Here is a 24331-nt window from a genome sequence, read left to right as displayed (position 1 = left end):
AGTGAAGCCAAAGCAGAAGCTCCTTGAAATCCAATACAACTGAGTATCACTGGGTGTTGGCTCCACAAAAAATAAATGTGTCTGCAACAGACGCCCATCCAAAAAACCGATCTTCTCGGGTGAATTCTTGGTTAGTGGTGATTTTAAAACGATTTCATCACTAAAAAGAACTAAAAGGGCAACATAAAAACCCCAAGATGCTCTCCAATGCATCCATCCATGTGTGTAAATGTTGGGTAGAAAGCACTTACAAAGCATAGAAGAGAGTGCTTGTGTGAATATGTGAATGTTTCATGTTGTATAAAGCACCAGAGTAGAAAAGCGCTATATATTTACCGTTCTCCAGTCACTCTACCCTCTCCAAATATATTCCCTTATAACTCCAAAAACCAAGATGGTGACGGCCCCCACTGGCAACACTGTCCTGTGTTGGTAACAATGTAATAGGGTTGCAGAAAAGCTGGTGCCAACCCCTGGACAGATCAGAGTCAGGGCCAACATAGAGACAGGCAACAGTTTACACTCTTACACAATCTAATACTTATTTGTCTTTCCTACACAGGTTTGCTCTTAAAGTTAACTCCATTCTGGGAGAGTGAATCTTGAGCTGCTTCAGCTCAGCTCTGCTGAGAATCTTTAAAGCGATGGTTGGGACTTCCAGTCAATCAATCAATCAATTAATTAAACAGATTATTATGGATTTGAAAATCTTTCTTGGTCTTCATATGTACCTATTTTCAGTGATATCAACTTTAATTGCATTTTTCAAGTTACCTATATGTGACTACAGCATAATAAAACTGGAAATTCTGTTTTTGGTTTGCCAAACCATATTTTTAACGCCGCCCTCAGCTCATGCGCTAATCACATGAGCCAAGGTGTGAAAAAGGGTGCGGGTCATTATCAGCAGAGGTTTCAGGTGAAACTATTGTGAGACCCAATCATGTGACTTACTGAGATCACTTTCATAACCTATAAATGATCTTAAAGCTTCACCGTTACATTACAATAACAATAATTACAGTAATTTAGCAAATGTGGCATGCTTATAGAAATTAGAAATATCCTGTCTCAGAGTGACGCTGAAAAACTAGTTCATGCATTTATTGCTTCCATGTTGGATGACTGTAATTCACTATTATCAGGATGTCCAAAAAACTCACTGAAAAGCCTTCAGTTAATCCAAAATGCTGCAGCAAGAGTACTGACAGGGACTAGAAAGAGAGAGCATATTTCTCCTGTTTTGGCTTCCTGTTAAATCCAGAATTGAATTCAAAATCCTGCTCCTCACATACAAGGTCTTAAATAATCAGGCCCCATCTTATCTTAATGACCTTGTAGTACCATATTACCCTATTAGAGCACTTCGCTCTCGCTCTGCAGGCCTACTTGTTGTTCCTAGAGTATTTAAAAGTAGAATGGGAGGCAGAGCCTTCAGTTTTCAGGCCCCTCTTCTGTGGAACCAGCTTCCAGTTTGGATTCAGGAGACAGACACTATCTCTACTTTCAAGATTAGGCTTCAAACTTTCCTTTTTGCTAAAGCATATAGTTAGGGCTGGACCAGGTGACCCTGAATCCTCCCTTAGTTATGCTGCAATAGACGTAGGCTGCCGGGGGATTCCCATGATGCATTGAGTTTTTCCTTTCCAGTCACCTTTCTCGCTCACTATGTATTAACAGACCTCTCTGCATTGAATCATATCTGTTATTAACCTCTGTCTCTCTTCCACAGCATGTCTTTATCCTGTCTTCCTTCTCTCACCCCAACCAATCACAGCAGATGGCCCCGCCCCTCCCTGAGCCTGGTTCTGCCGGAGGTTTCTTCCTGTTAAAAGGGAGTTTTTCCTTCCCACTGTCACCAAAGTGCTGCTCATAGGGGGTCATATGATTGTTGGGTTTTTCTCTGTATCTATGAAGCGCCTTGAGGCAACTTTTGTTGTGATTTGGCGCTATATAAATAAAATTGAATTGAAATTGAATTGAATTATAATAGTTCTAACATTTTTCATAAGCATCTTAATTCAGAACTTCTTATCACACGCTGCTCCTGCTATGATCCATATATGAATATGATACAATTTTAGTATGCCTATTCAATATCTACATGTTACTACTGGACAGCAAGAAAGAAAAAATTCCATATCTTTTCGCCCCCGAGGCTGCAACCATCACTTATTTATTCATAGACCCGAAAGCGTGATTCACCATCACAGGTTTTTTTTGACTACCAGAAGATTAGGAGGGACAATCTGGCCTTTATGATGCTGCATTATTGCAGGCAGTGAAATACTCAGACAGCTGTGTCACTCCACTGTGGAGCAAACACAAAGGCCATTCGTTGGGGCAGTACAGCCAGAGTGATTATTAGTGTCACCCAGCCACAGAGTGCTGCGTAGCTCCACAGGTGGCTGCAAATCTGACAGTGAAAAAAACAGACATTAATAAAAAACTATGAATAATAAACACATTCATTTTGGGCTCACACAGAGAAGATAATGTGCCATACTGCCGTTGTTATCATTTTAGCCTGATGACGATAACGTCTGAAAGTGCTTTGAGGAACTGATAAGAAGGCTGACTGGAGTTTTGATGTATGATCCGTGATAAATGATCGCATTGTTCTTCTGCTAGTTTTAGGTTTTATTTAGCCACTTTGCTCTGCACTCTTTCAGCTTTTAAACTCTCTCTGCCTGTGTTAGTGAGACGAACAACGCAATCAAAGAAACACACTGCACTCCTGTTCTGCTGCTGCACCACACTTCAGATAAATTACACCGATTCCTCGCTTCTGATGTCAAACGGATGGGCCTATATCTTCTATAACAGCAGGGAAGCCATCAAACACGAGGTTCAATTAAAGCCCCGAGTTCTCAAGGTGAAAGGCATCTTGCCCAACACCTAGCTGCACACAGACACAATTAGCATAGAATAATTATTACTGTCACACAGCCAGTGGTTTCAACAACTTTAACAGCAGAAGCCAAACATCATTTATGCAAGATAAGCTGTTTGATGAGAAAAGAAAAACAACACTTTTTTCTTCCTTGAAATGAACAGTTCATAAGCCAGACAGTCCTGCTTCGGTTCAAATGAATTGATGAAAACTTATTTTTTCATTTCTTACTGGTTCTGAACTTCTCACTGCTAAAGTGCGCACTGATGTGAATGTGTCAAAGTTCTCATATCAAATTTGATCCTGGAGTCTTTCGTTGTTTGTTCTTTTGCACAGAAGTTTTTTCTGCACTTCACCAACACAAACTGTTTGAAAGTGCCAGAGATGTTCCCTACTATATCAATTCACAGTGTACCGACAGGCCATCTCCTTCAATTTTTAATCTCTCCGGGTTCCCCCTTGTCTGCCATCCAGGTGCAGTCAAACCATCACTCTACAGCCTAAATCATTGCCTCTGTCAGTTAACAAGTTGTGGGAAGGAGTCATCCTCAAACAGACAAATGAAGGCCCATCACCACTGCCCGGATGCGAATTGTTTTTATTAGCCGACAAAATGTGGGTGCTTAGCTGTCACTACAGGGTTCTCGCAGCAGGTCTGCTTTCCTGTCGTCCTGATATTTTAAATCCTGATGCAATCTGACGGCCGGGGCATTTCAACTCACAGGAGACATATACTTTTTTTAACAGCTTCTTCTGAGATAGTAGAGGGACACACACTGAAAACATTTATGCACCAAAAGCCACTTACATTCATGCATTACATTCACAAAGATGAAAACTTCACACATGGTGTACTGGCTGCGATTGAGGGGCGGTTGGTGCATGAAATGAGAGGAAATATAGGCAGAAAACTGCACTGTTCTGCCACAAATACTGCAACAACAGCAGGCTCTCACCATAGTGACGGAGTACAGTTCAACTTAAGTGGGCAACATGATGTTACCTCATTTCCTCAAACCTTATATTTCAACCTTTGCCATCTATATGCTAATAAGAAGCATGCGTTGCTTCTTTTCAATATTAAATAGCCTAAATGGAGCTAAAGTACTGCCCTTTCATTTCAAAAGACATACAGTCATTTAACATATTTGTGAATTTTAAAACCGAAACACGGCCTTTCACATGTCTTCATCGTCTGAATGAACATCTGAATTATGTGTTTATTATTCTGCTGTCTTCCAACCCAACCCAAACACATTTAAATACAATTGTCAAGTCTGATGCTTGAATTATATGATTTCAAGCTGCTATAATGCCAACCTGCCATCATCAAAAAGCATCAAAATAATGTGATAACAAGCATTCGTTCTTCTCGAGATGTCCTGCTGCTGCAACCCAGAAAGAAAGACATTCCTGCAAGAAAGTCGTGCCGGGATGTCAACCCTAATAAAGATATCTTGCATTTTAATCCGTGTGTATATGTATATGTGTGTGTGTGTGTGTGTGTGTGTGGCAACAGAGTGAGCAGACAGGGATTTTCTGGCACTTAAAGTCAACCTTCGGGCCAAATGGGTGTGGATTTCACTCTCTCCATCTCTGTGTGTCTGTTCACGTGTGCATTCTGGTGGAGAGTGCGCTCCACTAGAATGTGGGTGTTAGGAGTGAAAAATGAATGTTTGTGTCCATATTTAATTATAGGCGTGCATTTATGCATCTATGTGTGTGTATGTTTGTGCAGGATAGCCTCGGCCTAGATGTGCTATACACAAAAAGACCAATCGCATTTAGAAGACTCTAATTTTCCTCGTGCATGCCAGCGATTGTGCAAAGCTGTCAGTGGTGGAGGGATCCCAGTCGCAATAGTAAACACACCCTTACATACAAATCCATAAGTCAAATAAATATTTTATGCTTTGGTTCATTATATTGCTACTCCAAAGCCATGACAGCAATCATCAGCTTCTATTAAGTTTGCCTTGAAACAAAATCCATTCACTGAACAGAATCAACCCCAGATCATAATTAAGGCTCTCATTAGGGTTGCACCACCTGATCATTCAACAGTGCTCTAACAGCTGACTACAAGATGCATAAACAAGGAGATCAATCAGTACTGCATAATTTTTCTGAGCGGGGAAACACACCAAATGTCAGCAGATCAATACAGGAGAAGGAGCAAATAATGAACTTGCTTTGGATCACAAAGGTGGGGTCAAGATTCAGAGGCATTTCTGAAAATGGTTTTAATCACAAGGCTGGCAAAGCTCTCTGCTTTGTGGAGTTTAGTAATCCTGAAGAAAGGTGATGCTGGGGAATGGCTCTTCATCATTTTGATCTTGGGCTTAGGCTAATGACAGATTTTTGGAAAGCCTTGTTTCCCACTAACAGCAGCATCACACACTTGGTTAATGCTGCAGGCTAATCGCAGTATCGATATTATTGACAGAGGCTATACTTAGTTTGATCCCTGTCAGAAGCCTCTAAGCTTCCAGTCGTCAGTCTGGCCGCTTGCCTATCAGATGTGTGAGTAAGATGATAAGTGTAACCCCTAGCGTTCATCAAGTGCACGGAGATGTGGCAGAATGGAAGGAAGGTGGGGAAAAAAACTTACCCCGAGGATGACAGTGTCTTCTCCTTGAAATATTGGGATGAACTTATCTCCGCGGATAATTTCGGACTGGTTCAGTGGACGAAATCGACATAACACCTTGATATTGCATTCACCGTTCGCATCGGCCATTGTGAAAATAAAAATTTGTGGTTTAGCTTCCAAAGAGATAAAGAGGAGTTTAAAAAAATAAAAATAATAGCCTGATTTAAAAAAAAAGCCCCTGTGCAACCTTTTCTCCTAAAGCACCTGCACGCAAACTGGAACCACCGGATATAGCCACATGCAAAGCGAGACTGGCAGGCGAAGCATTTGGAGTTTGGGGTTGCAAATTATTAAAAGAAATGTAAAATAAAAGCAAAACAGAAGCAGCTCCTGGGTGTTTATTAAATTGCCCTCAAATCAAAGCTGAGCTGCATCTCGGCGGTGGAGAACATATGGAGAGTTGTAAATGGGGAGTAGAGTCCAAACCGGTCCGGTCGGTCTGGATAGGCTGCAGGCTTCTCAGAGGCATGCCTTGCATCACTGTCAGCCCTGCTCTCTCACTGTGGGCGGGGCGTGGTAGCGACTCAAATCCTCTCTCATCAGCACCGCGGGCAGAGGGACCGAAGAGCAGGGAGGAGCGCTCCAACTCTGTCATATATACATGAATTAGCCTCCATGGAAACTTCTTCAATGTTTCAGATGCAGCAGCTGTTGCAAAAGTACGAAGTATTTCTGGCATTTACGGAGGCATTTCTGAAAACAGTAGTTTGTAAGGAGCGGGTCTAGGGCTGCACCAGTCTGGTCGTCATGGCAATGCTGTTTTGCATGAGAGGGTAGTCATGTGGGAACTAAAGGGTTCATAATTTCCCCCCAGAGGCTTTCCAGTCTTAAGCAGCGCACTGTGAAGTTAACGAGAAGCCTTTGACACAAAACAAAAAGTCAGAATGATCAGATTCGCATATATGAGTAAACGGGTGAGATGTTATTTTGGGGGGAGTTCCCGCAGTGCACGTCTTGTATCAGACCCCGATTGGTAAATGCACATGTCTTTCAAACTCCGTGCCCTCAGGCTTGCAACAGACTTTTTTGGTATGCTTATTAAAATTCATGAAAATCGAAACAACCTAGACATCATCATCAGAGGGTTTTTTAAAAAAGATTCATATAAGATATTCAAGAGCCAAACGGGAACTTATACAGCTGTCTTAGCAAGCCAATTACCCCTCATGATGAGTGAGCATCTTTCTGTGTGCATTAATTTCTTAAAGTCGGCTATACCAACTGCACTTGAAAAAGAGCATCCACTGCATATGCACTGTAAATGAGTTAGTTACATATTATGAAATGTACATAAGTATATAACGTAAATTATAAATATTATTTTCAAACATGTCGATTTGAGCAGAAGAATATTGCACATCAGGGTTATTCATAAGTTGTTGACAGATCGACCCACAGCAGTATTACAGCTTTTAGGGAGAAGCTGCAACGACATAATATAAGATGCGTGTTTATAATTTAATAACATGTAGGGGAAAACACGACAACTTGGTCTTTTCCTGATCGTGAATCATCCTATTAATCGAGGATCTTTGAACCCATTGATCCAAATTTTTCTTAAAAACATAAAAACAACTCTTTGGCGCCATCATTTGACGGCATTATGTTACAACACAGTTACGTGTTTTATTTAAAACTAATAAACATAAATGTTATTGAAGAATTGAAGATAATGCATGCGACAGCTAATATCGCGTTTAATAGGAAAATAAAATAAAAAGACCAAAGCCTTATTGAGTCTTATTGAATAAAAGGCGCGCATGCGTGAAAGCGGTGTTCGTTTTCGGGTATGATTGTTTTATTGTCTTCGGTAAGCCGGCGAACTCTTTTCAATTGACGCAGCAGTCGCACGACAGTCCACCTGCCGGTGCCTGTACACAAATCAAGGGCACACGCCGTCACGTCAAGCTAGCGACCACATCGGCTTGGAAAGCTCCGCCGGCTGGGAGACTGCTGGCTCATCCATCGTTAGCTTTTGTCATACTCAGACTCTGTCCAGCGATAATTTGCACGTTTTATTACATTCTTTTGTGATTCGTTGGTCTTCTTTTTTCCCTCCCGGTGACCATGGCTGATCCCAAATACGCAAATTTGCCAGGAATTGTAAGTGGCTAACGCTAGCAGACAGATGGCTATACTGCTAACTGGCAGTGCTATCTCCAGGCTTTGACAGCTAAGTTAGCTAACATCTCTGCCGTTTATTTCGTTGTCTGCTTTTTGTTTGCACTCACCGCGCAGCTGGCGTTTACAGCTGTAATCCCGTAGTTGCTTTATTTTTCAGCTAATTCCCCGAGTTGTGCTACGGAACACCAGAAGCAAGGGTTAGGAGATAGTTGTTGTTGAATGGGCCGGGGCGTTGGCCAGGCAAGCTGTAATAACCGGGATGTCTAACTGTTCCTTATTTTGTTTATCTAATTGTTTGCACAGGCGTTTAACGAGCCGGACGTGTATGAAACCGGTGACCTTCCTGAGGATGACCAGGCTCAGTTTGAGTCGGTAAGTGGGCGCCTTTCCCCCCCAAGTTGCCTGTTCTTTAATTTTCTGCACATTCAGCTAACTAGCTAACAAGTGTTTACACGTAGATTTATGATTGACAGTACGGAATAACAGCTTCTCACTTTTACTGTATAAATTACATGGCAAAGGGCGGATATGTCAGCGGTACTATGCATGTAAAGAATCTGTCCCTGTGCCTTTCCTGTCCTTACCAGCTCTGCAGGGCGAGTGAAATACTATTTGTAAGACGTGTACAAATACCCCGTTGTTGATGCTCTTGTTTAAAATATCGAGTTGAAGTAGTGAACTTTGTTCATATTTTATACAATACATACAACTGACTTCCACACATTGTCCCTGTTATGTATGTTTCTTTTTTAAATTATTTTCATATGTTGACAGAACTAAGGCACAAGTGCATAATAAAAACAAAAATGTCAGTAGAAGCATTTTAAAATTGGATTCAGACACAGCATATCAGCAAACCAAACATTCAGGCACTGACGTTGTCTTTTTTAGAAATCTCTTTTGCTGTCATCAATAGTGATCGAACTCTTGTGACTGCAAGAGTTCAGGCTTGTTTATCAGGACAGCTCTTGGTGAGCTGGTCTGACTTTGGTTTTAACCATGTCTGGGCTATTTTTTCAGACCAGCTGAGAGAATGCTAATTGGCATTTTCCTTCCATGTTTTCATGTTTGCTCTTCCTATTCCCTTGCCCTTGTTTTGACTCTTCCCCCACCCTCCTGGGACCCTAGTTTGTACAAGTAAGACTGGCTCAATTTTTCTCTCAGTGAGCTTAATGCTTTTTTTATGCATGTTTTTGTTTTTTTTAAATTCCCATAGTCACTATTTCTGCCTCTAATGACTGGAATGATATGAGAAATAGATCAGCGACTCTCTTTGTGCAGTGTAATTCAACCCTTTTTGATTGTTGTGAAGTGGAAGGAATTGATTCTTTTCCTCCTATTCTTGCTGCTCTTTTAAAAATTTCTAAGGGATAATGGTGTTGGTGGGTATTCAGCAGAATTGATTTACTCTTTCATGCTTTGACAAAGCAGTGAGGGTTCAAATGTGTGCCTGTGTGAGCGTGAAGCTTTTGGCAGAAGAAATAAGTGTGTTTATTTGTTCTAGGGATTTCTCTTTTTAACCTGCTGTCATGTTCTAATAATTGCTTCTTGGCTAACTTCACTGTTCTGACTAACTGGACATTTTAACGGCCTCTTTACATTGCGTGATAACTTCTTACAGGTTCATTGAGCAAAATGGATATAAAAGAAAGTCACTCACAGTCTGCAGTAGACCTTTAAAATGATCAATAATGAGACTCGTGAATGCCTATTGAGAATAGTTTGTTGTGCTTTACATAAAATAAGCAGAAATATGTCAAGTGCGCATTCCACCTATGTTGTTCTCATGTTGTAGAAATGTAGCCAGACAAAAATGAAGCTTTGGAAATGGCTCTAGCATTGTGTGCTCCACAAGAGTGGTTTCTTAGCCATAGCTCCACAAGCTTGTTTTTGTTCTGTCACCATCCTTTTGGTTACCTTAGGCAAAAACAATGTGGTTGTGTTGGCCACTGGTTTATACATAATTTCACCTAGGGCAGCAAATTAGCATCTGTACTAATACTGACTAATGGAATGTATGCGGCATGTAACACAGATCAACATTGAGATGATTGCTTCTTTGCTGCTGTCATTATAAAATTCTTCACTTTTGGCAAACTACATACTAATTGTGTAGTGCCATAGCCAGCTTCAAAGAAAAATCTGTCGAATTAGGTAATCTCCAATTTGATGCTATATTTTTTTCCTGATGAATTGATTTGCAGACTTTAGTTGAACTAAAACATTGTAAATCACACAGTGTACTGGGGCTCTAACTTTGATATAGTTCACCATGTGCTTTGTTTTAGGTTAGCAGATTCATTTAGGATAAACTGCATGTGACTAACTAAGAACTCCAGTTTAATGAGCTGAGGATACATGCATTTGGGGGTTTGACTTGTTTTAGACATCCTCACCCTCCATTCTGAATCATAATTAATGTTTTGAAACACCAGGCTCTTCATTACTATAAAAGGTATCATGAGGGAGAGAAACTTGGTGGTATTAAAGGACCACATTATCACGGTGAATTGGGAAAGACGGAAAGAACTCGGAGACCATCTTAAACTGTCTGAGCAAAGTCTCCAGGGTGTTTGGCAGCTACTCTCAGAACACTGCTTTCTTTCTTATCTTTCCCCGACCTTGGCCAACTGTTCCTGTTGTGTGCATGGCATGTGATAACCACATTAATCTGTGTTGTCTCTCTCTCTCTCCCCCCTATTTTTTTTTCTCTCCCTCTGCTCTTCCGTTATTTTCTCTAACTCTTTGGAAACCCAAGGAGCTGGTAAGAGCCTGACTAACTCTCCTCTTCCTCCTCCTCCTCCTCCATCATGTCATATGTGTAACTTGTCTAAGGTTTTGTGTCTCTTTTTATCCTGATGTTTGTGAGCCCACTCATAGCACCTTTGTGTTTGTGTCAGCACTGTTTTAATTCGACCCATTGCATGTAGTTCATCGTAATTGATCACTAAAAAAGTTTTGATCAAATGATCCATGGTATTTCCAATCACTAATCAAAACCTGTCATTTAGAAAAGAAAGTGTTAGTTACTTCCAGCTGTGGTTCTGCCTTTTCCATTCACTCCACATCGTTTTATCATAGTAAACCTATAGCACACAGATGACATATTTGTTTGTAAAGATGACACTACAGTCAGTCTTTGCTGAAACTATGAATGACCTTGAAATTATCTGGTTGTGTAAAAGCTGGACCAAACAATGGATGTGAAACGCTTTCAGATTCTGATGATTCATGGTTAAAATGGGTTTTAATTTCTATGGGTATCTGGACTTGGTTGACAATAATACACACAATAAATGATCTTACCGTATGTTTCGGACCATAAGGCACACCGGATTATGAGGCGCATTAAGCAAAACAAAACAGTCAGATATGTCAAACTTTACTCAACTCATTCTTCTTGCTTCCTCCACTTCCGTAACATTGATTCATTAATGTTGAATTCTCTGGCAGCTGCTCTATTCCCATGTTGTTGCAGTATGTTAATGACTAACCTCGCATTGCGGTTGATGGATTATCTCAGTTGTTCTACTGACTGAAGTTTGGTCCGTTTACAGCATCCTGCCATGCGGCTGCATTTGTCCCTAACGTTAGCTTTTATCGAGTGGAAAAAAGTTAGCATTAGCACAACACGCATAGCTGTGTCGCTAGCAATCACGTAGCACATCATTATATACCAGCTAGTCCAACTTCAGTAACCCTACAAACGCCACTGCTGTTTAGTTTTCTGTCTTCGTTTATGTTGTAAGTGATAGCAGAGCTGTACGTTTGAATTTTTTTCAGAAATCTCTCAGTCAGAACATGCTATATGTTTAGGTTGAAACTAGCGAGCTAACTTCCTGCTAACGTCTAACTCCATTAAATTTAATAAATTCTGTTTTCATGGATGCTTGGATGTTAAACTTAATTGTTACACCTGATAAAGCAGCAACGCTGATCATTTTATTAAAGATTAAAGAATAAAGACAGTTTTAACTCTCAGTAATGCTGCAGTGTTCGTTTGACTTTTGTACCTTAAGCGGACACACTTTTGGACCCAGATTCCTCAGCGAGGCTCCTGACTACGGTAGCCGTAATGCTCAGACAATCCATTAAGTGGTGCAGCTTCGTAGCTTACCAAAGTCATACTAAAACATTTTTTGACAGATTTTTGAGCGCCGTTTACCGCATAAAATCATTTCGAGCTAAGTAAGCACAACCAGAATTCATACATAAGGCTCACTGGTTTATAAGGCGCACTGTCGATTTTTGAGAAAATTAAAGGATTTTAAGTGTGCCTTATAGTGCGGAAAATACGGTAATCATATTTTTGGGCAGTGATCAGACAAAGGTTTCCTGTCCAAATTTACCAACCTTTCAATGTATTTTAAGTGCACCTGGGGCTTTGAGTCTTTTGGCTCACTGATTTGGCTAATTTAACTGTGTGAGTTTGTTGATGTTCAGCTGACTTTATTTCCTGGTTTTTCAATGACAGGAGGAGCTTTGCAGTGACAGCGTGGAGAGGATTGTGGTCAACCCCAATGCTGCTTATGACAAGTTCAAAGACAAGAATGTCAGCACCAAGGGACTTGGTCAGTTTCTCACTTTTAATTTAATAACGATGTATTAAGTTGAATAACAAAATATGTGGTGGTATACCACATCATTGCATTAGGTCACATGTTTCTTTATTACATTTTACATCCACTGTCTGTCAAATGCACCATTTTTACAAATTACAACATCCATGTGTTTTAAGAAAGTATTTATCCTTCATTAAAATGAAATTATATATTTGTGGCTGGTATTAAAAATGTACAGACTTGAGTGGAAATTAATGAATTATCATGTCACATTTGTAGACAAAAAACAAAGTGTTACTTTAGTCTGTTGCTAACATATCTATCTCGTTAATGCCGGGCTCACACTGTGCGATTTTGTCAGTCGCGCGATTCAGCTCCTGCTCAAACTGTACGATTGACTCGCAGGGGTTAGAAGTTCGTAGGTCACGATGCAGGGTCTCACACTATACGACCCGATGCTCTGATGCGACCCGAGTGCTCACACTGTGCGTCCATAAAATTAAGGTTATAACAGAAATTCTGTCGCTTGCTCTCCCTCTCTGTCTTTCACTCACACAGACACGCACACCACCGCCATCAACTTTGCTAAATTGCTAATGAAAAATATTGATCAGGCAGCTGTGATTGAGCAGCAATGTCCATCCAACTATTTCCACGGTTGTTGTGGTTGTGATAATTTTGTGAGGCCACATCGAAAAGGCTCGGATGAGCTTGCCAAAGTTCTACAAGTGCCTCCATCGCTTGTGTCCAGATCACACACTGCACTGCCGTGCTCCGCAGTCTTTTTCGCTGACATTTGTGTTTGCGCGTGCGCAGTGTGAGAAACTGCGGTGACAGGTTTGAAAATCCTCACGACCAAGCGATTGATGATTGGGAGCTGGTCGTGAGGTGTTAATCGCTTCTCGTTACCCCACGTATACTACACGATGCACGACGCACGATGAAGGCCAAAATCGGGCCGATCGCTAAAACGGTCGCACGACTCAAAAATCGGCTCAAAATGGGCCAAAAATCGCACAGTGTGAGCCCGGCATAAGGTACAGAATGCAGAAGAGCTGCTTTGGCTTCAGTTAGTTAGGAGATTATTAATTGGTTCATTGAATTAAAGCCTATAAAGTTAACATATTGCTAAAATTGGCAAAAGTAATAAAAAAGAAAAGTAAATGACACACATTCCTTTGCTTCTTTGGCTGCCCTGTCTTTAAAATTTTCATCTGCTGTCATTTGTATTTAATTGTTGTATAAGATAAATTTCTTCTTTAGTGTAAAGAAAACAAAAATCAATAAATATGTAAAACAAATTAAAATATTTTATTCCTTCAGTTTGTGCTATAACAAATAGATTTGCATTCTTAGAAACATCAGTTTCAGCTTTTAATGTCGTGTTTGTCACTTTCTCTCTCAACACATCTGTCCTTTCTTTTTCCAGACTTTTCAGACAGAATCAGTAAAAGCAGAAGAGTTGGCTATGAGTCAGGAGAATTTGAGATCGTGAGTACATTCTGCTCAGCAGAAGAACATTACTTTGTTCTCATAAAAAGACTTTTTATTTTGTTCACTCTGTGTTTGTCATTTCTAATAAAAGTCAGAGAGCATGTGATGCTAGTGGCGTGATCATTTCTCTCAGCTCTTTTGTTATTGAATAATCATTCAGTTTCTCTGCTCTGTGGCTTAGCTTGGAGAGGGCTGTGGAGTGAAGGAGACTCCTCAGCAGAAGTATCAGCGCCTAGTGAATGAGATCCAGGAGCTCACGCAGGAGGTGGACACCATCCAGGTAACCTGCAAGCAATAGACGTGCACACACGTCCAAAAGAGCGTGTGAGGGATGATCATTCTTCTACCTGTATCTTAATGTTAGTAGCCTTTCTCCACATTGCTCATTTAGTATTGCATTTATTGAAGGGAAGAGCCACCATTGAGTTGGAACAATTTCAGCAAATCTAATCCAAAGCCTAATCTGACGAATACCAGAGTGTTAGTGAGAAGAGGGTTTATCTTAAAATGGCATAGCAGGTTGGCTAAACTGGCTGGTGCCACCAAGGGAAAGACTAGTGAGCTTCCTGAAAGCCTGCCTCAGGTATGCTTTTATCAACACCTGACTAGGTGTGGCCAATTAGCACCAGCTGAACACACTGAAGAGATTAGTGGCTGCAGAGGGACGTAACAATGCACTAAAGCTAAAGTCCACTGTGAAAATTTGCTAGATTACAACCAACAATGTTGATTAACAAAGTTTCCTCCCTGTCATGGCCCAAGAAATAGCTCACACCCTCAAATTTAAATTTTATTTGTCACAAACACAACTATACACAGTATGACATGTGGTGAAATGCTTATTGCTGTGCAATACCCGACCACTAAATGGCAGTAAGAATTGACAGTAACATTTACAGATTACTACAAAAAAACCTGATTTTAACTTAGAAATTTAGAGTAAAATGTGCAAAAAACAGTTTATGTAAAGAATTATGAATAAAAACTAGAGTGCGTGTGGTGATGTGATGTGAGTGAGTCCAGTCCTACATCTGGTTCAGGGCCCGAATAGCCTGGGGCGAAGAAGTACTCCTCATACTCTCTGATTTGGTGTTAAGGGAGCGGAAGTGCTTCCCAGACCTCGGCAGTGAGAAGAGTTCATTGTTGGGATCTGAGAGGTCCATCATAATCTTCCTAGCTTTGGTCTTGCACCGCTTGGTGTAGATAGACAGCAGGTCAGGAAGCTCTGATCGAATGATGCGTTCGGCTGAGCGCACCACTCTTTGCAGATCTCGTCTGTCCTGTTTGGTGCTGTTCCCAAACCAGGTGCAGATGTTTCCCATCAGGACGCTCTCGATGCAGGAGTAAAAGTTCTTGAGCACTCTCAGCAGCAGGTGGAAGTCTCTAAGTCTTCTGAGGAAGAAGAGACACTGGTGGGCTTTCTTAACCAGGGTGTTAATGTGGCAGGACCATGACAGGTCCTGAGTGATGTGGTCACCCAGGTACCGGAAACTGTCCACTCTCTCCACTGGCGTGCCACTGATGATGAGGGGCTTGTAATTCCTCGCCTGCTTTGTAGTGAAGTCCACGATCAGCTCCTTAGTCTTGCTGATGTTTAGGAGGAGGTTAATCTCCTGACACCAGGTCTGTTCGTGTTGTCAGAGATCAGGCCCACAACAACAGTATCATCAGCAAACTTGACAATGGAGACAGACAACTGTTCATGCTCACTGCAGTAAATATTTTTGTATTGTTCACATTAAGTTTTATTTGCAATTCTGTATTTTTAGATTGGTTAGCGAGCAACATGGCCTAGAAGTAGATCCATATGCCTTTATTTACAAAAGCTAATCCAAAAATATTATATGATCAAATAATAATGCAAAAATATTAGTGTTTAATACTGCACTACACAGATTGTATTACCTGGCATCAAAGATGTGTGTCTCTCTGCGTCCAGGCTGCCACAAAGGAAAGTAATGCAGAGGAGCGCCTCACTCCAGTGGTGCTGGCCCAGCAGGCAGCCCAGCTCAAACAGCAGCTGGTTTCAGCTCATCTCGACTCACTGCTTGGACCACAGGCACACATCGACCTGGCTGACCCAGATGGCGCACTGGCCAGGTGAGTTGGCTGGAGTTAAGAAGACAATGAAGCACAAACGAGGGCAAGCACCTGGAGCCTGAAACTTAACACCACAGTCTGTTAGATCGTGCCAGCACTGTGATCTGAAAAACTGAAATGCTTGGGAAGAAAGAGGGTGCTCTGGAGAAATGGAGAGAATAAGAGTGATTGATATGGGAATTGGATTTTCCAAGCTTTAACCAGATATAATGAGATGGAGTAGTAAGGAAATAAGATTAATTGCACACATAAATGTTGCTGATCTCTAAGGGTATAGCTACCAGGAGCTAGGGGTGGGGGAAAAATTGATACTGTGTAGTATCGTGATATTTTGTTTGCTAATAATGTATCGATACAGGGACAGCAGAAATCGATATTTTGTTACAAAAAAGGTTTTTGTGCTCTGACCTCAGAGCATGTTGATCCTTTTTCTGAGCAAGAATCCTGACATTCCTTCACTGTCCAAATGTGACAGTTTACTTATTTTAATTTAAGACATGTTTTATTTTAATTAAGTTTAAAACTTTTTTATTTAATGTAAAATTATATTTTGTTTTAATTTACTTTCAAATTCTTCAGTTGCTGAAGGGGCTGCATAGTTTTCATAAATTGCATAGTTCAGAATAGCTATAATTGTACCAGATGGTTGCGTTCAGTTAAGTTGGACTAGACTGTAATACAAACCGTTCAGTTTGTCAACAATAAAACTGAAATGAGAGAAAGACTGAGTGTGAGACTTTGATATTAGATCAAATTAATATTGATAAAGTTTACCTTTATGTACAGAATCTGAATATCGCAAAATATTTTTAAAAATTGCAATAATATCGTATGGTGGGATGTATGGTGATTCCCACCTCTACCAGGAGCACAACACAACTAAGGGACGGATGATCGAGGGAGGGAAATTAACTAAAAGAACACAGAAATCTTTGAAAAATGCCAGCGCCCAACTGAGCATAAGCAAAGGAAGCCGTGGGATTAAAAGAGAAAAACACAAACAAGAGAAAGTAAAGAAAAAGTGAGGAAAACACCTTCACAAACCTTCACTTGCAGTTAATAACACTGACTTAAAGGATTGAGAGGGAGGGAAGACCACACTCATGGCAGCACATGGGGTTGGTAACAATAGTGAACATATTATCCCTTTGTGTCTTTCTTCCCTTCTCATAGGCGTCTGCTCACCCAGCTGGAAGCCGCTAAGGGCAGCCGTGGCAGCGCTGCAGGAGACAGCAAGCCGACAGCATTAACTAAGGGCCCAGATGGAGTGGTACTCTACGAGTTGCACAGCAGACCAGAGCAGGAGAAATTTAATGAGTCTGCCAAGGTAAAGAGGAAAGAGAGGTGGATAAATGTCTGTGATGAATGCACACATAAAATGAGGCTGTATGGTCTCCTCGACGTGCTTTGTTTCTGCTCTTCTGAGTGGAATGTCAGAATACTCGATGGCAATAAGCAGGACAAAAGGAGGAAGGTATACATGTGGGTGTTTGTGTGTCTCTTGTGGGATGCTTGTTGTCACAGCCAGCCATGTGTTGCCTGTTCCGTCTCTGTAGATGGCGGAATTGGAGAAGCGTCTAGCTGAGCTGGAGATGTCTGTTGGCTCAGGATCAGACAAGCAGGTACACACACAGTCCCGCTGTCTCTCTCTCACAAACACACACACACACACACTGGCATTGTCTTCATGGGTCTTTGCTCTCATTCGCACTAATTCTGTGTGCCTGTCTCTATGTCACACTCACAGCAGAATTTTCTTGCTTCTGTTTTCAAGTAAAATAAAATATTCCACTTGATTTATGTAAATTCAAGCGGTGGCTTTGTTGTTTCTTGTTAAAATGCATTTTTCCCTCTTCACATTTACTTTATAGGGACCTCTGAGTGCTGGTGCTCAAGGAACCAGTTTGATGGTAAGAACACACTGTGGAGTTTGTGTCTCTATTCAAAACTCTGGGTATCTGATGTGCAGCCAGAGAACTGGGTCATACTTCAAAGGTGACATCAGTTCCTTCAAGTTTGTTTATTGCTGCTGTGCCAGTAGGAGGAACAAAAACGTAAAGTTTTGTGCTTGATTTTATATATAAACTTGTCCTCCTTTGTATCAGGACACCATAGAGCTCCTGCAGGCAAGGGTCAGTGCTCTGGACTCTGCTACTCTGGATCAAGTGGAGGCAAGACTGCAGGTGATTACTCCCCGTACAGCATTACAGCACAGTGTTAGGAGGAGGCAGCCTTTCCATATGAAGTGACAACACAGTTGCATCTTGATTACATTTGTACATCAGGTTTTTTTCCTAGATGCATTTTGGTTTGAAATGGTAGTGGGTTTTGTTTTTTGTATATATTTTGCTGTCTTTTGAGTTTCATCCATTGCGTTTAGTGCAGAGACAGGCCCGGATGTGTCAGTTGGAGGGGCATCTGGACTGTAGCTTTTGTATCTAACAAAAACTAAAAAACATTTTACTTTTCTGCAAGAACTCATCCCGTTTCTCTATAGCAGTTATTCCCAAAATCAAGAGTGCTGCAGCCCACTTAAAACTATAAAATCCAATCGGAATTTAAATGGTAAATGGCCAGTATTTATATAGCGCTTTACTAGATCCTAAGGACCCCAAAGCGCTTTACACATCCAGTCATCCAACCATTCACACACACATTCACACACTGGTGATGGCAGCTACATTGTAGCCACAGCCACCCTGGGGCGCACTGACAGAGGCGAGGCTGCCGGACACTGGCGCCACCGGGCCCTCTGACCACCACCAGTAGGCAACGGGTGAAGTGTCTCGCCCAAGGACACAACGACCGAGACTGTCTAAGCCGGGGCTCGAACCGGCAACCTTCCGATTACAAGGCGAACTCCCAACTCTTGAGCCAAGATCGCCCCAAATTTGTCTTAAATCTTCAGTCTAATCAAAATATAACAGAAAATTATGTATTTCCTTGAAAATTGTATTTTAAAAAAATAACAACAAATGGTTGGCTATAAATTCCTAATGCTAATCCGGTCATATGCATATTGTGAAGGCCAGTGTAGCCCACCTGCCACTGGGACACAAACTTCAATACAAGAGCATTCAGTTTTTGCCCAGAATAAAGAGTAATATCACAAACTAACCACCGCCTAGCACCAGTTTTAATTCAGTTTTTATGTAATTAAATGAATATAAATATGTAACTGCACATACTTGTAAGTAATTTCAAACTGCGGCCCAGCTGCAGTTCCTTTGTGGCCCAAAAAGTCACTCTGAGGAGGTCTTTAGGTCACTGCTTGCTTTTTAAGAACAACATATACCTGAAACCTAAGGAGAACGTTCAGAGTGGAGGGTATTACACAAAGCTTAGGTCGGTCCAGCTTTGAGTCGGTGCTTTTATAGTTTGTGCCTTAATGTTGTTGCTCAGCTGATAAATATCTTTAGTTTTAAAATATGCCACAGTGACAGGATGTTGGGTTACTTGTGACACAGTTTACAGTGAAACACTAGTTGCCCCCAAGTGGTGCCTCTTGCAGAATTAGAATAAATTACCGTATATGTATAATGTTTTTTCTCTCCTGCAGAGTGTCCTCGGGAAGATGAATGAGATTGCTAAACACAAGGCAGCGATTGAAGACGCTGAAACACAAAACAAGGTTAGTAACCCCTGACCACCTTCAGTATCAAATAAAGGCTGTAATAATTGCAGATCTGTTTCTTTACAACTTCCAGGCTCAAACTGACCACATGTTGAGGCTGTTTCAGTAAATGTTTCTTCCGGACAGACATTTGTAATCATTAGAGCTGAAATGTTTTCATCAGTGTCAAGATTCTCGTTCCAATAAACTTCTAGTGTATATTTACAAAAGTCTGGTAGCAAGTGGGAAGAATATTGTTTATACAATTTCAGTTTAATGCTGATATTTCAAACTGCCAACATTCATAACCTCTGAGAGCCAAACCAAAGTGTAATCGAATAGTTTGGTTTTAGTTTGTTTTGTTTCTAAATAATGAATCAATTCAGGTTTTCACATCAGATCTAACAGATTTCATGCATTCACGTGTTGTATATGTAATTGACCAGCAGAGGGCAGGCTATGCTAATTATATAATTTCTATGAATAATGGTATAAATGGTTGGTGTGTGTTAGGTATATTGGTGTTTTAGAAAAATATTGTATTTGACCATCTGAAAGGTGTGTAAAGCAAAAAAAAATAACTGGAAAATCTTTCATTTTTATTTGTTAGAGGTTGTTAGAGTCCAGCACAACTGGGTTTTAAACATAAAATAACACCTGAACTGGCTTCAAAGGCCCTTTGAAGTGTCGGCGCGCTTTGGTTCATCAGTGTGTAAACTGACCAAAAGAAATAAAGTTCAAATCTCAAGCATGCGAGCAACATTTCTAGTTCTGGCATCAGAATAATGTGAAGGAAAGTTTAAAATATAGGCAACAGTTTAAGCAGGACAAAATATCCACAAAGTCACCCGAGGCTTAAATGTGTGTGTATACAGAAAAATTCTGCTGGCTGACAGCTTCTATAAAAATCATTAAATGTGTTTTTTTTACCTGCCAGGTGTCAAAGTTGTATGATGTGGTGCAGAAGTGGGATGCCATGTCCACTTCCATACCTCAGGTGGTGCAGAGGCTCGTTGCTGTGAAGGAGCTCCATGAGCAAGGTAACACGCGGGAACTGAAACTGCTCCGTCCAGTCACATAAAACCATGAAATGCAGAAGATGCTGAGGTGTTTCAGGGGTGTAGGAGCGTATTAAAACTCTAACATTAGATGATTGTACTTGGTTAGTGTGTGCCAGTAATTGGCCAATATTGTAATAATGTTGCTCTTGGGGCAAATTTCCCCCCGGTAAGGATCGCAATGGAAACATAGATAATTTATGTGCTCTTCTTTTATGTAAGGGGGGACGAACCTTGAAATGACACCCATGAGAGTTCAAGGAGAGAATGTATGTAGGTTAGCGGGGATGGGATGTGGTGTTAAAGACTGAAAATATGTTGGGTGTTGCCACAGAACATAACAGGATGTGAACGCAGATCACGTTCCAGGCAGCATCTGTGTTGGAGAGTAACATTTGCATCCACTGTGGAAACGTCTGAGAGCGAGACAAAAGATGAAACTAAGGGAAAACGGGATTCAAATAGATAATGGAATTAGCCTAAACCGTGCCGTTCTATTATAACAAAGGGCAAAAAATCACTGAGAGGGGCGACTCAAAATGGTAACGGAATTAAACTAAATCTTGCAATACTGCTAAACACCCCCTTGGGGTAACAGAGATGCATGATATTATATATATCACATTATCATCTTTTTATTATTTAGCACATGAAAGCGGAACCTTGGCATTAATAGATTATATTGATAATTCAGTTCTGAGAGCTGAAGGAGGTCATTTATCATCCCGCCTGTCTCTGCACCGATCTGTCACACATTGCAGCTTCTTTGCTCGACAGAGCTTAGCTGCACCTTTTTTCTTCTGATCTTTCTTTACCAATAAAGGAAAACTTGAAAAAGAAAACACTTAGTTTAATCTTTCAAGCTGCCGTTCATCACTGTTAGATTAGGTTTGCCCTTCTCCTTCAGCTGACAACAAAGACATTTCATTTTTTTAGCAGATGTTTTGAATTTAAGGATTACTTACTTCCTGTCCTTTATCTAATTCTCCCTTTTCACTTCAACCCTCTGTCTCACAGCCATGCAGTTTGGCCAGCTGCTGACACACCTGGATACCACTCAGCAGATGATCAACAACTCCCTGAAGGACAATAATACCCTGCTAACACAGGTGAGAAGTTCATAGACCTGTTGAACAATTGTAGCAACATAAATAATTTCTCAGCGCTGCAGGGAGAGTAGAACTCAGCAGTTTTATCCACTTAAATGGTCAGCTTGAGTGAGCCACTACAGCCATGGTAAACTTGGCACTGGCCAGCAGAAATGTGTCACAGGTCGATGTAAAAAGATGCCAGCAGTTATACAGAAACGAACGTTTCTGCAGTAATTGGTAGAAACTTTGTGAACCACTTCTTCACAATAGCAGATGAAAATGTTAAATTTGGTGTGAAAGAAAACTTGACATGTTCAAACACTTGGCCGTAACCTCTTTGTATGTGTAGTGAATGAGTGGGAAAAGTGTCCTCTAATACCCTTCAGAGTGCACAGCCGAGGCAGCTTTTCACAGCTAGAAGTAACAATCTAACAAACTACAGCTTCCCATTACGAGGACAGAAGCTCTGTAGAGCCTCTCAGGCAATAATCAGTCTGCTTTCACAGTTCAAGGCTTCTGGCAGGAACCAGAAGCCTCAATCCAGTCAAATGTGTTTTGTTTTTCTTTACAATGTTTTGGTGTCGCAGAGGCTTGTTAAATCTGACATTTCAGTTTCTTATCAACACTGAAATGTTTCTTTTTTGGGGGTTTTGTGTAGCCTTCTGAAACAATATTGTCTAATAATAATTGTCATCAGTGAAGGTTGGGCGATCGGACGAATATATCGACCAATCGACGATAGGCTGAGTCTCTCACTGATCATTTTTACAAGAGCAATGTTATGTATTTATTTGCCCACGAGTGAGTTTGCTAATAATGTTGGATGAAGTTAAGAGAAGCAGTCAATGGAAGAAATAATAGCAGTGTTTTAACAGCACCCTCTTCCAGCTGCAAACAAACGCAGCGATTCATTTACTCAAACTCCTAACAGAAAGAAAGAAAGATGGTGGCCTATGTTCAGAAAAAACAAAATTTTATTTAGATTTTTTTAAAAAACAGTGGGGAGGGAAACAAAGACAAACTGTCTTTTCTTTTTTTTCCACTCTAACCGTGTTTACAGGCCGTTCCAGTGTTTGTCTTACACACTAAACCAAGCAACAAATCCAAAATTAAACAAAAAGTAAGTTAAAAATCAAAATGTCTCTTCCAGCGAACACATATAAATATATAAATAAATGAGTAATCCAAAAAGTAGCATTAGTGGTATAAATTCTGAAACAAACAAGAAAATATTGTAAAATATTACATTGCTCCGCCCATCAAAAAGTCACCTGCGCGAATATATCATGTATCGTCTATTGGAAAATTTTTACATATCGCCCAACCTTATGATCAGTAGCACTTTTCCTACATGACTCAGGTATATGGATGTTTAACAGGGCTGCACCTGATTGGTATTTTGTTTGGTTTCCATATTTAAGCACCTTCATTTCTCTTACCGCTTATTTCTCTTTTTCCTTAAATCCTCTCTCCGTCCCATCAGTCTCTCTCACGCACTTCTGGAGTTAGCATTCTCTCTAATTCTTCTTCTTTTTTACCAGGTTCAGCAAACGATGAAGGAAAATCTTGTGGCTATAGAGGAGAACTTTGCTGCACTAGACCAGAGGATGAAGAAGCTTTCAAAATAAACGGTGGCAGAGTTTGGATTGGTCCTGAAGAGTGTAGGACATGGACAATTTGGAGTTGACTAGAGAGCACAGTAAAGGGGGGGAATGTACTGGTTTAACGCTGTCCTTTCCGGCCACTTTTCTCTTGCGCTCTACTTCCGCCTCTGCCTTTTTTCATTAAGTGAAATGCTAGAAAGTTGGAAATGATGGAAAAACGAAAGGAGACGGATGTTCTTGTCCACCCTCTTTTCCTTTCTCTTGCATCAAACTGTTGTCATCTGAAACCACATTTGTCCACACTATTCATTCAGCTGATTGCAGTCCCCCCCCCTTAAGCTTATGAGTTTTAGAGACCGGGTTGTTTTTATAATTATTAGACTAGAAAATTCTACCATTCCTTTTGGACCTTCATGCGATTACTGGATTTGTACTGTAAATTTTTGGTAAAATGAAATGGATGAAATGAAAAACGGTGTAAAGCGGTGTAGAAATAAAGATCTATTGTCCTAAGTTGTTGTAGCAGAGCACGTATGTGCGAGCATCAGGGCCGTGTCACCGAAGGACAGCTTGTAAATATGCCTGTGTACCTTATTGTTTCTTCACGCTCAGTCGCTTGTAACTATATTATTATGACTGAGAGAGCAGACACCACAGACAAACTTTTAATCTGCTTTGTCATTGCCTACAAGTTCACTGTATTGTTCATCTGTGGTCATGGAAACTGATCAATAAAACAAAGTGCTGTAAGGCCCGCCTCCTTTCATTCCTTTTATTTTTTAAATGTAATTATTGACCTAGCTTCCTGTCTGAAAAACTAAGTTTTGTGAAATACTGATGATCAAATGTTTTCCACCCTTTAAACAAAAAGATCCTGGTCATCAGTAATTAGCTGTTGGTGTTATGCTTTTAATAAGAAGCTGTAGGAGAATCACAGATGGCTAATTGAATTCTAAACTGACCTGTCAAAATAAAGTCTTCATTTGTGGTTGTGCTCAATATGTATGACCACTGGGTGGCAGCATAGCATCAAACCCAAACAGAATCCTAGGACGAGCCAAATAAACCCATAAAAGCAGATTAGTCGCCCACTTTGACATATTTGTTTCTAATTAAGCTTCCCATATTTTATTACACAT

General features: G+C 40.7%; 2 protein-coding genes across 3 annotated transcripts in view; one reads left to right on the top strand and one right to left on the bottom strand.

Moving 5' to 3' along the window:
• kif5ab (kinesin family member 5A, b) overlaps window positions 1-5994 on the bottom strand; it is an 85484-nt gene extending 79490 nt beyond the window's left edge. For both annotated transcript variants that reach the window (XM_087841041.1, XM_087841042.1), the window contains exon 1: window positions 5505-5994. In XM_087841041.1, the coding sequence (XP_087697167.1) occupies window positions 5505-5633 (129 nt within the window). In that variant the 5' untranslated portion in view covers window positions 5634-5994. The remainder of the gene's footprint in view (window positions 1-5504) is intronic.
• Window positions 5995-7335: 1341 nt separating this feature from the next.
• Window positions 7336-23942, top strand: dctn2 (dynactin 2 (p50)). Its single transcript, XM_087841040.1, has 14 exons — window positions 7336-7649; window positions 7974-8042; window positions 12145-12241; window positions 13662-13723; window positions 13908-14006; window positions 15666-15826; window positions 17000-17153; window positions 17383-17448; window positions 17698-17736; window positions 17932-18009; window positions 19386-19457; window positions 20377-20479; window positions 21515-21606; window positions 23130-23942. Exons 1-14 carry the CDS (start codon window positions 7614-7616, stop codon window positions 23214-23216), a joined length of 1215 nt encoding a protein of 404 aa, XP_087697166.1. The 5' UTR covers window positions 7336-7613; the 3' UTR covers window positions 23217-23942.
• Window positions 23943-24331: the final 389 nt, after the last annotated feature.

The sequence above is a fragment of the Neolamprologus brichardi genome, chromosome 5 (genome assembly GCF_056152115.1).
Source record: "Neolamprologus brichardi isolate AB-2024 chromosome 5, ASM5615211v1, whole genome shotgun sequence".
NCBI lineage: Eukaryota > Metazoa > Chordata > Actinopteri > Cichliformes > Cichlidae > Neolamprologus > Neolamprologus brichardi.
The sequence above is the reverse complement of the archived record's forward strand: the minus strand, read 5'-3'. Positions and strand labels throughout refer to the sequence as shown.